Raw genomic sequence first — 13,283 nt, forward strand, 5'->3', positions numbered from 1 at the left:
TCCCAATTCCAGTAACTTGAACAACAGCTTTTGTCATGTAGATGGGTACTATCGAGAGCTTTACTGAAGTAACTATTGATTCGGCGTCAACTATAGTGCAGACACAGCTGTCCTGCAAGACAAGACCTGTGACTCAGCCCTTGAGAACGAAAGCAGATTAGTTATTTGTCCCAAACTGAGGACATTGGTCAGCCATACTTCTACAGCAGAGCAGTAAACCTTTGCAATCTTTGGAGGTTTAAGAAACCTTTGACTGCAACATATACCATTCCTTTCACCAAAGCCATTGCAAATCTTGAAGCGTAAGCAGTCAAAAAGTTTTTTTCTCAACACACTTCAATACATCTGAAGACTGTACCCAGAGGCATTATTACTGCAACCAGTGTATCATTTCAGTTTGAGCCATGAGGGGAATTTCATAACAAGGTTCATGCAATCACCTATTATTCCTGCAAAACAAATTTGAGACCTTTGTCCTGAAGGAAACTTGTGACCTTCGATGGCCAATCCAAATCTAAACTGTTGTGTGTTCCTGTTCTCATACATTATTTAAAAATTGATCAAGGTCCAGTAGTCAACGTTCGGCTGAAGATATGAATGTGTTTTTATGTTTTCTTGTCTTTGAAGAGTCTCTATAACTCAGACCTTTTCAAACAGCTCACAGGTATAGAATCTTAGAATCATTAAGGTTGGAAAAGAGCTCTAAGATCATCAAGTCCAACCGTCAGCCCAACACCACTGTGCCTACTGAACCATGTCCCAAAGTGCCACATCTACATGTTTCTTGAACACCTCCAGGGATGGTGACTCCTCCATTTCCCTGGGCAGCCTGCTCCAATGCTTTACCACTCTTTCAGTAAAGAAGGTTTTCCTAATATCCAATCTAAAAAACATTTTCAAGTCATCAAAAGCGCGCCCAAATATTCAAACCTGAAGGAAGCAGTGTGTGAACTTAACTCTTCTAAAACATCATTTTCTCCTGTGCAGGCACACAGCAGGCCAACATAAGAGATGCTATTGCTACATTGGGCATGCCCAAAGACACAATTAGCCCAGTACTGTGTTCTATCAAGTACACAAAAGCAGATGCTTCAAGAAGAGGGGAAGCAGCTTGTTGTGGGAGCCCAGCTACTCAGGTCTAGCTGCCAAAATTGGCTGGGCTGGGGCTAAACTTTGACACAGCTACCGATAATCTCTTTAAAACTCTCCCAACTTCTAACCATTTATGGCTTCCTGGGCCAGACATAGTTTTAACATATGCAATAGTTTCCAATGGACTTCCTTCCAAGAATTTATCTTCTTTTAAAGCAAAATACCCTTTGAGCATTTGTACTGTCTTGTGGCAAGGAACTTAACAGTTCAACAACCCAGAGACAAAAAATCAACTCCTATTCTGTAGCTAACATTTGCTAGCTTAATTTCATGATTTCTGGTTCTTTCTTCTCTCTCTCTGGAAGAGACCATCAACAACCAATCCATGTTTCCCTCTGTATCCCTCAAGATTTCATAGGCTTTTATCTTCCTTATCCAGTTTTATCTCTTCTGGAATTCTTTACTAGACACATTTGGATTACTCTTCTCTCTTTACCACTGGACCTGTATCCATTTTGATGGGGGAAAGGTTATGAAGAGGCTAGAACCACAGTATCCAAGGTGCAAGAATACTCCAGGTTTTATATTTAGTCATTGTTTTAAATTTTCCTTGCTTTATAATTCCTAACACTTCATTTGCCTTTTCAACCATTAGAGAGTAACAAGATCAAGTCTTAATAGGACAATCATAGGAAAGCCCTTCTTATTTCATTGCTATTTAGTTTCTGCACAGATCTTTAGCAAGAGTTCTGACAAAAAGAGCTTTTTCAATTGTTTTGATTTTTAAAATCATATCTTCCTCACCCACATAATCTTGACTGCTGCAAAGAGCTACAACAAATTTTTGAGATGTTTCTTAATTCCATGAAGTCATCTTGACTCTTCTCAGGCACAACACATTAATTTAGCTGCTCACTAACTGCATTCTTCGAATGACAGCTTCTATTGATTTGCCAAGTATAGACGCTAGGCTTGCCACTCTCCTAGATAACTTTCCCCAGGTTTTCAAGAAAAAAATTCAAGCAGATCTTTTTCTCAATGTTGGAGGAAAGCTTCAGCACTTGGGCCAGTACAAAAATAGCTATTGAAAGCAAGGAGCATCTTTACGTCTTTGTATCCCAGCCAGAGAAACCATGAATAATGACTATGGTGGGTACCCTGGATGACAAACACACATGACTGAAGCCAAGGAGAAGCAAGAAAAGGCTTGGTAGCAGAAGCACCTCCAAGAACTGAAAACTTAACAGTCATGACTAATGAAAATGAGTCTAGGTTCACAGATACAGGAAATACCCAGAAGTGGAATACACGAGGAATTTAAAAATTCTGAAAACAATGAAAACCAGAATTGCACTGATATTTCTTCTTTTTTTTTTGTTGTTCTTGCATGACTATACCTGTATCAACACAACAACAACAAAAGAAGACTATCTCAAGAAATACTCTGCATTTACATTTCTTCATTTATTCATAGATTTCAACTTGTTTCTATTGGAAGTGAACTGAAATCCTATAGAATAACTTACCTGGCACACGAGAAATCATCTGGCATAAATCAATATTTAGCGCAGCAGCCCTCTGTAAGAGATAACCCCAGGAATGCATCTGGACTTCATAGCCTAACAAAATGTCTGGGTCATATCTAAAGAGGGGGAGAAAAATGAAAATAAGCTTCATATTATTTAAGAAACTATTTTCCATGAGCAGGGTACAAACGGGATTTCATTCTAATCATGCTGAGTTTGAAAAAGAAGCATCCACAACAGGTTTCTCTGAAAGCAGCAGCTGGACTAAGGAGACAATATTTAAAACAGACAGTCCTTTTAGGATTTTCAATAAAATTTAACTGAAAAAAATTTTAGAAGGAATACTTTCATAGGGAAAGCGTGTACATATTTACATACTTCTATTATTTCCATCTCTACAAATAAAGAACAAAATCTAGGTCTAATCAGGTTTTACAGAAATCAGGCCATATTGAGCACAAACTGAAACCTAGCTGCCGCACAACACAGGTGTTTAATGAAACATAGTCCCCATCCTCAAACTTTGTAGTACTATCTTCCTTTATGAAATAGGATAGAATTTGCTGCCAGGCTACTTGAATGTATTGGAAATAAGAAACGTGTCATGCATACTGCAGTTATGTTATAATAATCAGAGGGCACCTCTGGTCCAAAATGGTAACCCTTTATCAGGAAAGTTACAATTCGTACCGGAGCGACAGATGTCAAAAACTGAAACAGGAGAAAAGCAACCATATGTCTACCAGTTCTCTTAAATACCTCCCTCTTCTTTAAGATAACCTTATTTCTAGAAAATGCACAGAAAACCTCATTTTATGCTAGATCTCATGCTGGGTTGAAAATTTGACTAGCCTAGGTATGAGAAAGAAAAAAAAAAGGCAGACTTGTTTCTGACACAGTCACTGCCCATCTTCCAATCAGGCATACAGAAGAGTGGACTAGGCAGAAGGGTAAACAAGATAGGAGTTAGCTTGGAAGAGCCTGTATCATCAGCCTTTGAGCTGGCACTATTAAACCACAAGTCATGACATGCTCACTATTGCTGAAGAGCCAAAGAAATGATTTTCTCGGGCTTGGCCAGAAAGACATTGGCCAAAGTAACACCAGATATCTCCTATTTTACAGAAAAAAAAAGAAAAAGGAAGCTTCAGGGGAAGCTTAGCTGCTTCTTTCAATGCAGAGGTTTTGAGTTCCAGGAAGCAGGCATTCAATACAAATGAACGACAAAAGGCAGCTGTCAAGGAGCTAGAGGACAGGCTGAGGATCCTGTACTACAGTCTGTGTCCAACACCACAACAGGATGCAGGCTTGTAGACCTTAGTTTATGGGAGAAGTAGGCAAGGGCCCCGGCTTATGAACAGGATCTGTGCACTTACCCAGCATGGCTCTTGGCTGTACTAAAATTCAAGCTTTTGCACCAGCCAGCAAAAGTTGCAAAAAACCCTTTACCATCTATGTCTACCTGTGAAGGAATGGCTTACGGTCATTGATACAATTTTTGACTAAAAAAAGAAGATTCTGTATTAAGTTTTTGGATTTCTAGCATTCTAGAGAAACTAAAACAACTGGCACTTTGCATTTGGGGGTGTATTTCACTATCTGCTATTAATGTCCAATGAATGATTCTTGGGTTTGGAGACAGGAAATGAACATCAGGAGTGGAAATAGTAAATTTACTCATTTTGGAAACTTACTCTACCAGTGGCACAACCCCAAATCTAAGAAGAACAATTTATGGATGAATTAATGAAGATAGCTGGCAGTTTCTTCCAGCAGAAGAATTAGTGTCAAAAGAGTTATGACCACTTGCAGCTCCACACAACGTAAAATGATTGCCAACTGAGGTTCTAAAAGCGTTAAAATAAAAAGGAATTATGTAATGGTTTATTCAGTCACAGAATAAATGTTAAAAAAATTAACATATTTTCACATAATTCTTGCAGTTCAACTATCCTGGTCCTAGCATATCATAAAACACAGATTATTTAAAACAAAGGAAAATCTTACAGTGGTAGTGATTTAATATTTGAAAACTGTTTTCACAATTCAAAATGGAAAATATTTGTAAATTTTATGTAGGACAAGACATTATGCAGATGGGTTCCATGGCAGATGCAAAAGTGAATACAAAACTTGTGAAGAAGTGGTTACATGGCACATAAACCAGCAGAAAATTCACGTGGCCAAAGCTCAATTGGAGTTAAAGCTGACCAGCACCAACGAGGGACAGTAAAAAGGACTTTAGAAAATGTTAATACCAAAAGACAGGCCAGAAATAACACTTGGCCCATTACTTGATGAGCCTGGACACCTCACAAGACACAGATATAGACAAAGCAGAGACATCTAATGCTTTGTCTCGGTCTTCAATACTGATGATGGGCTTGGGCATCTCCAGAACCCTGGGCTAGAGGACCAAAACTGTGCAAATGATAAATTCCCAATCCACCCCAGATTTGTGTGGGATTTGCTGCTCCAGCTGAATCTCTAGAAGTTGACAGGTCTTGATGGGATTCATCCAAGGGTACTTAAAGAGCTCGCTGATGTCATAGTGAGATCTCTCTCAATGATTTTCCAGCGCTTCTGGGAATCTGATAGCTATCAGTTGACTGGAAGATGGCAAATGCTGTCCCAGTCTTCAAGAAGGGCAGCAGGAATGATCCTGGTAACTATAGGCCAGGTAGTCTCACTTCAGCGCCTGGTAAAATTATGGAGAAGATGATTCTGAAGCTACTGAAAAACACCTGAAGACAACACAGTCCATTGGTCCTGGCCAGCAGAGGTTCACAGGGGAAGATCCTGGCTTGACCAACTTACTGTCCTTTCTATGACAGGTTACCCACCGAGCAAGGGGGAGCCAGTTGATGAATCTTTACAGATTTCAGCAAGCCCTTTAATTCTGTCTCTCACAGTATCTTCCTAAACAAACTGTCCAGCCAAGAGTGAACAACTGGCTGACTGGTTGGGCTCAAAGGGTCATAGTGAATGGGGTTACATTGGGCTGGTGACCAGTCATTAGCAAGGATCCATCTCAGGGCCGTGTACTCTAATGTCTTCATAAATGGACTTGGACACAGGAATTGAAGGTTAATAACTAAGTTTGCAGACAACACAAAATCTGGGGAGCTGTTGAAAGTCTTGAGGGAAAGAGGCCCTGCAGAGGGATCGGACAAATTGGAGAGCTGGGCAATCATCAACCACATGAAGTTTAACTAGTGCGAGAGCCAGATTTTGCATCTGGGATGCAGCAACCCTGGATGTCCATACAGACTGGGAGCGAGAAGCTGGAAGCAGCCTTGTGGAAAGGGATCTGGGGGTTCTGGTTGATGGCAAGTTGAATGTGAGCCAGCAGTGTTGCCCTTGCAGCCAAGGAGGCCACCGTGTCCTGCGGTGCACCAAGAACTGGCATGGGTAGCCAGTTGAGGGAGGTGATTATCCTGCTACTGCTCTGCATTGGTGTGGCCCCGCCTTGAGCACTGTGAGCAGTTTTCGGGCACCACAGTATAAAAAGGATTGTCGAGCTACTGGAGAGTGTCCAGAGGAGGGCCACAAAGCTGGTGAAGGGCTTAGAGGGGAAGACGTATGAGGAGTGGCTGAAGTCACTTGGTCTGTTCAGCCTGGAGGAGACTAAGGGGAGACCTCATTGCGTTTTACTGCATCCTCACAAGGCAAGGAGGAGGAGCAGGCACCAATCTCTTCTCTCTGGTGACCAATGATAGGACCTGAGGGAACAGCAAGATGATGTGCCAAGGGAGGTTTACACTGGATATTAGGAAAAGGTTCTTCACTCAGAGGGTAGTGGAGCAGTGGAACAGGCTACCCAGGGAAGCAGTAATGCCGCCAAACCTGACAATACTTGGACAATGCCCTCAGACACACGGTGTGAATGTTGGGGTTGTCCTATGTAGGGATAGGAGTTGGACTTGATTGTTGTGGGTCCCTTCCAACTCAGGACATTCTATGAGTATTCATTATGTTAGGAATCTGCTCGATGTTTTAGGCCTGTTCAGAACAGAAACAAGCATATTGTTTGGAAGAAGCAAGTTGCCACAGTTATTTTAGCAGCTACCATGGGTCATGGAGGACAGATGTTTTGGGTTTTTCCTTCCCCAAGTAGTGCATTACCTCCCTCACCTACCATTTAACCAAATTTCAGCGGACTATTACATTACCATTACATGGTATCTAGCTTAAAAATTACAATTTTTAACAGTTTTATGTAAATTCACATGTAGATTAGAAATTTTATCACTCAAGACCCAAGTGAGCGTGCTAGTTTTGCTTGTACAGGCCATTAGGGATTGCTTGTGGCACATTACTGAGTCACAGGATATCACTTCATAGTGTGTTACTTAAGTCTGCTTTTCATTCCCAACTAGACATTGCATATGCATTAAGGGAAGGGTCTCATTTAAAGTAATTTTTGCATCTCAAGTTTTCTAACCTGGTCTCTCCATTGTCACTGAAGGAAAAAGGCCTCTTTGGGTGAGCTAGTCCTTACATTTTAGCCATCTCTTGCAGAACGAGATCCTGTTCTTTCCATCTAACATACATGGTGATGAGGGTAACTACTTAGACACTGACAATGAAATACAGATGTCCAAGTTTCAGTCAGATGACTTTCATACAAAGCTATCTACAAGGAAAATCAAGATAGAGTTGCCAGAAAATGGTGAATTCAAACCCTACCATAAATTCCCTGTAAATATAGTCCCTTAGTCTAAGTTTCCCATATTTAAAACTTGGATCCAAGTGGTATCCCTCTCAAAGCATGAAAACCAGTAAAAACATTACCAGAAACTGAGTTGCTCAGATACTGCTGTAAATTACACATACATGTACCTTGTGCATTCACAGTATATGTGCATAAAGGACTATGAAGTATTACCAAATTTATGGATGCTTAGGTATTTCCTTTACAATCAAAACAATTTTTGGTTAAGTTTCTCTCCGAAATGTCTTTGAAGGAAAAAATAAAGTAAGACTATATGCAAGTAGAACTCCTTTCTTTGGGGCAACACTTAGCACCCCAAATTCCTGCAGTACAATATGCAGCAGGTTTAACAGACCTATCAGATTTGCACTAACGGTAAGCACATGCTGTTCTTGTTTCTTATTTGTCCTTGCTGATCGAACTCCATCTCAGATTTAACGCAGCAGAAACTGCCACTCTCCTGCTTGCCCAATTCCCACATAGCATTTGGTACCAATGAACCAGTGTCATTTATTCAGATCTCTCACGGTATTCTTTTGGCTTTTCGAGAAGAAGAGATGCCTAGAGCTAAAAGATGACATTATCCAAAGAGGTAAAAAAGAACAGGGTAATCCCACGGTTTTAGCTGATGTGAGCTCAAGTTGAAAGTCCTGTGGTTTCCTCTCTCGCTTTCTCTCTCACCCTCTTCATGTGGTACCGACAAAGGCAACGGGCTGTGAGCTAAGGAGAGGGTAAGTTTTATATTTTTCATCCTCCTTCTCACAGTTTTTACAGTTTACTATCCAGTTGGTCGTCATCATCAGCTTAAGCTGTACTTACTAATTGAAAATTGTCATTGCAGCTTTACACCTGCAGAATCTAATAAGTTGTAATACTAGTATTTGAAAGCTGCTGGCTAGGACTAACACGACAGCAATATGAGGTGTGCCTGCCAACACAGTGCTCTTTGTTAGAAGGATGAGCACTGATACTGCTTTGCATGCTGTTGCCAGCCTCTCTGCAAAGATGAAAAGCAGCATTTTTACTGGCAGGACTTAAAGACGACAGCATTAACATTCAACTCATACATGCTGCAGAGAGAAGAAATGTGATTATTTTCCTTTCTAGCTAAGCCGTATGTGCTGTTATATGATCTCTTTCCGCTTTCTCCTTTGATAATTTTGTGAACGAATACTAACGCCCCAAGTTATGCCTTCCTTTCTATTATGTAATCTGCTTTTCCTGACTGCTATCTTTCCTTCCAGCTAAAAATTTAAAAAGAAAAAAAAAAAAGGGGGAAAAATTAGGCCAGACCTGTGATACAGACAAAAGCAGTAATTGTGCACGGTAACAGAACAGTTGGTGACTCAAATACACAACTGAAATCTCTGAAAACATTTTTCCAGTTTGCTTTGGACAATAAAAATCTATGAAGTTGATACAGGACATTAAGTAGAGATTTCTACAAGAAAAGGCCACAGATGATGGTACTGGCCTGGGAAAAGAAGGTTAGATTAACACATCTCTGTTTTAAAAAGAAAATATTGCTAGAGCATTTACAGAACAAATATAATGCACAGTATCCAATATAAAAAATTGATTAGCATCATACTTCACAAGAAAAACATTATACAAAATATTTAAATAGTAAGTATTAACAACCAATTAATTTACATGTGTTTTATCCTTAAAATCTTAAAAAACACCCTTATAGCTTTATACTCTGTTTACACTTTTGTCAGAAACTACTTCCATGGGCACAAAGAGCTGTGGTTGGCTAGTGACTCTCAAGTAGCAGTGAATCTACTACTTTTTTTCAAGCCTGTCCTGCTCCCACATTCTCTGCTTGTCACAGAGATAGGAATTGTGCATTCTCACATGAATTCCCTAAATTTTGCTCCCCTCATGCCTCCAGGACCAACCCTTTTCTGCCACCTGATAGTATCTGCACTTACAGAAGAGTGGCGCAATTTGCCTTAAAATTGAAGGAGAGATCCAGACACTTAATTTCTCTTTCATGGGAATCTACTGCTCCACCAGGCTTGGATATCTCTAGTTTTCCTGTGTTTTTTTTTAAATCACCAAGACAAACATGCTTGTGGCATACCCTTCCTCCACCTTCTCTAACAGCCAGCTTTCATCACATTTCGTACTGGCTGGTTCATGGAGCTAGATGTGAATGTGTTCACTTTTTCTGCCTTTAGGTTCAGACAGAGAGGTAGTTCTGTATTAACTTTTTCAAGCAGACTGTTTCTTCCAATTTTCTCCCAACCTCATCGCAGCTGACAACTTAGGCTAAAGAGAGCTTCTATTCCAGAAGGCTGTTCAGGCAGCATTACAGGATCCAGCAATACAGGTACAGGCTCCATTTCAGGAAAAAAAGATTTTCCCCTATGACAACTTGAAAGAGGCCTACAATTTTGTGTCTCTGCTTACAGATCATCCAATTTGCTGCACAGGATGGAAAGGAGGTAGTTTCTCAGCTGCTTTATGCCAATTTTGAGCTTATGCTCTACTTTTTTGTTTAGAGTCAGAGGAAAGCTCACTAAGGAAGAGAAAACTGGAACTATGTAAGTGAAGCTTCCTCTCAAAGTTTAAGATGGCTGTCAGAGTACCAAGAACCACTTTAACTATGCTGTTATTTTTTCAAATCCATGTTGTTTATTCTCTCTGCCTTCGCCAAACTCACCTCTATGGCTCTTCCTTTCAAACTGTTCCTTGCCTCTCGACCCTCAAAGCAGCTCAGTATTTCAATACCCTCTAGAATTAAAGAGAATTCTCAAAATTCCCTTTACAATGACATGTTTTCTTTTAGCTGTCTCTACACAGATTTTGGTACTCACGCTTGTAGCTCTCTCATTTCACTGTGGAATCCATAATCTCCAAGAAATAAAGGTGCTTATTCCCCTCCATATTTGGACAAAAATCTGCTAGTCTTCAGGATAGATGAATCACAGATCACAATTCCAGAGAAACACCAGGTCTCTTCTGGTCTACAAATGTCAAAGATGACTTGTTTCATTTGCCAACTGCCCAGAATTAATCGGAGACAAGACAGAAGAATATTTAACCTGATATTTACTTTGAGGATGCCAGGTGGAACACACATTGATCTTACTGTGGTTATTCAGATCTGGCACACGCTGACAACTTCACAGTGAAGGTGTAAAACTGAATCCAACTTCAGGTCATCATTCCAGTGAACTTTCTGGAGCAATACTTATCTTCAGTGAACATGTAACAGCGTTACTTTAGGTCTGCTATAAAAAGCTGAATTTGGGAAAAGCCAGTGAAAAAAAGCCTAGTGGCGGAGCCCAAGAATAAAACACCAGCAAGCATTAAACCCTCACTAACTTATTACTCTTTGCTTCAGCACCTGTGTTCCTCAATATCAACCAGCACATTATAAAGACTGTTTTGTATAGATACTCTGGGGTCATTTGTTTGAAGACAAACACTTGCAGATTTTTGATGGAAAAAAAGACTAATGAGCTAAGAGTATTGCAGGAAGTGATAGGTTTTCCAGGAATGACCTTTCCCTTGTCTGTTTGCTGAAAGCAGTGGTCACGAATTCTCTATTGTGGTCTTCCAGAATTTACATCTACTGACAAGAAGTGACAGAATCAACCATTTCTTATTTTCAATAACTAGAACAATAAAAACAAAAGGCCTAAATGAGAAGTAGGAAGGCTGGAACTTGAAACAAGGATGTATTTCCACAATTTCACATATTGAAATAAGAACAAGAATTAGGCCAATTAGTAAGAGAATGACTAGAAATGGGAAAAAAGTATTTCTTCGATTCGACTGTATAAGACAATTCCTCCCACAGATGAGGTACTCTCTGTTCAGTGCAACCAAATTGATAAAGTCTGTTCTTGGTACTGCAATCAAGACTGAACAGCTATTCTGTCATTCACTGTGCCAGGAATCTGGTATTTTCACTCTTCCACTCTTCTCTCCAATAGCCAAAGAGGGGCCAAGATATGAACCAAAAGGAAGCTGCAGTCATGTTGGACCATGCTATTTGGTCACAAGAACCTAGTATCCTCTAGCCAGCATGCATACATCAGTATGTAAGATACTTATATGGTCCTCTACTGATAAACTAAGGTGATTTGATTTTGCTCCATGAACCTCACGTGGTTATGCTTCTTAAACATGGCCCTATTGTTTCCTATCAGACATACAATTAAGAGCACTTACCCTAACAACTAGAGTACCTAGCTTGTGCTGGGAAAAAGTAACATTAAAAATAGCAACAGAAGATTTTTAAAAAATAGATTCCTGATGCTGAAAAGTTTTCACTTTATCTGTGTGACTTGTTCACTTCCTATTGAGGAAGATTTTTGCAGTCCACTACTTTTTAATCAGTCATTTTACGTACTTTTTCTTTCAGTTAAAGTTACTCTAGGCCTAGACGCTTGCTCCAGCGAATTTTCTTAACTCTCTTTGCCTAGGCTACAGAAAATAAAGGGAGAAAAGAGTTTGCAGATTGTAGATGTGGTCCCAGTTTAAAAATGTATTGGTTGAGAGTTCAGCAGTAGTCTGATTTCCTAAGTGATATTGCACAGAGCGGGAGGGAAGTAGACCAAGATGAGGACAGCAGTTTGCCTCTCCATTAATAGATCCATCTTTTCTCTTCCAGGATGCAAGCAAACTAACTCAGTTTCTGAAGAGTAAAGTTGTTGAGTAATAGATCCAATCTTTTCTCTTCCAGGAATGCAAGCAAACTAACTCAGCGTTTTCTGAAGATAAAGTTGTTGAGTCAAAAAGGGCATGGTAGCACAGTGTTGAAAGAGAAGATCTCTTAAAAAGAGATTTCTCAGTCAGCACCTGGTGATTGGTACATTCCATCTTGGAAGTGCTACGAAAATTGCATGCTTTTTTTCATTCCATAGTGCCTTCAATATGTACAGATGTAGACTTCTCGTCTTCAGTGATAAATATACAGTTTAAACTGCTAAGTTCTCTCTCTCATACTCCTTACGTAGCTGTCACTTTTAAAACTTCACACAACCGGTGGAGAAATCTTCATTCATTTGCAGCGTCTCATTCTCAGTAATCATTCCTAAGTTTGATGAGCACTAGATTTCCAAGAAAGAGAAAAAAACAAAAATTTTGTTCCTTACCTGAATTTTGTCTTCTCTTGAACAGGGATCTGCTGCTCTGTCAGGACTCACCCTGTGTTGGTTGCATTCAGCAACTCTTTTTGTATTCTGGCTTCATGGGCTTGGTCAATGTCTTTCTCATCAGAGGTTTCTGGTTGGAGAGAGAAAGAATTGCAAATGTACTCTGCCTAGTACACATTTTTTCTCAGTGCCTCTATTCCACAGGGTGACTCATTTATATCTCTGTATTTTTCCTTGCGAGTTTACAGCTTTGCAACTCTGTCAGTAGGGACTGGGAGAGACGTCTGCGGTTCCACGTCCTCAGCCAAGCTGAGAGGGCTACCAAACAGGTTTCCAGCCCTAGTGAAGATGGGGAAAACCAGCGGTTTTCCAAGTCTGAATGGAGCAGGGATTTCCATTCAGAGAAGACAAAACAAATGAAGGCAAGCGATTTTCAACTACTGGTTATTTTAATCCGTCCACAGCAGTTTTAGTACCATGTAGGATTTTCTGTCTTTCCTGGAAGAATTCTTCCCATCTAGGGGTTTTCTATAGCATTGAGGCACTGTTAATATCTACTGTGAGCTTCAGAGAGAGAGGGTGGCAATGATTCTGGGATTAACAGGAAAAGATGTATGTTAAAAAGATTATCTATATGGCTGATTATTTTCAAGACTGTAACTCAGCTGCTTAAGAGGATCTGAATGTTCTTGCTGCCAGAGAAAAGGAAAAGCAAAAAAGTACTTTTATTCAAAAGACCACCAATGCTTGTCCACTCTAGAAATAAGCCTTTGAGGGAAACAACAACAACAAAAAAATAAAATCAGTATCTGAGAAACTGGCAAGGGCTGAAGGAACTAA

At 40.0% G+C, this 13,283-nt stretch overlaps 1 protein-coding gene across 1 annotated transcript in view; it reads right to left on the reverse strand.

Annotated features, from left to right (window-relative positions):
• The window catches only part of REV3L (REV3 like, DNA directed polymerase zeta catalytic subunit), a 120,697-nt gene that overhangs the window by 21,611 nt on the left and 85,803 nt on the right, over positions 1-13,283 (reverse strand). The window contains 1 exon segment of the mRNA XM_054061905.1: positions 2,619-2,734. Coding sequence (XP_053917880.1) covers positions 2,619-2,734 — 116 coding nt within the window.

This window comes from Cuculus canorus, chromosome 3, assembly GCF_017976375.1.
Source record: "Cuculus canorus isolate bCucCan1 chromosome 3, bCucCan1.pri, whole genome shotgun sequence".
Classification (NCBI taxonomy): Eukaryota; Metazoa; Chordata; class Aves; order Cuculiformes; family Cuculidae; genus Cuculus; species Cuculus canorus.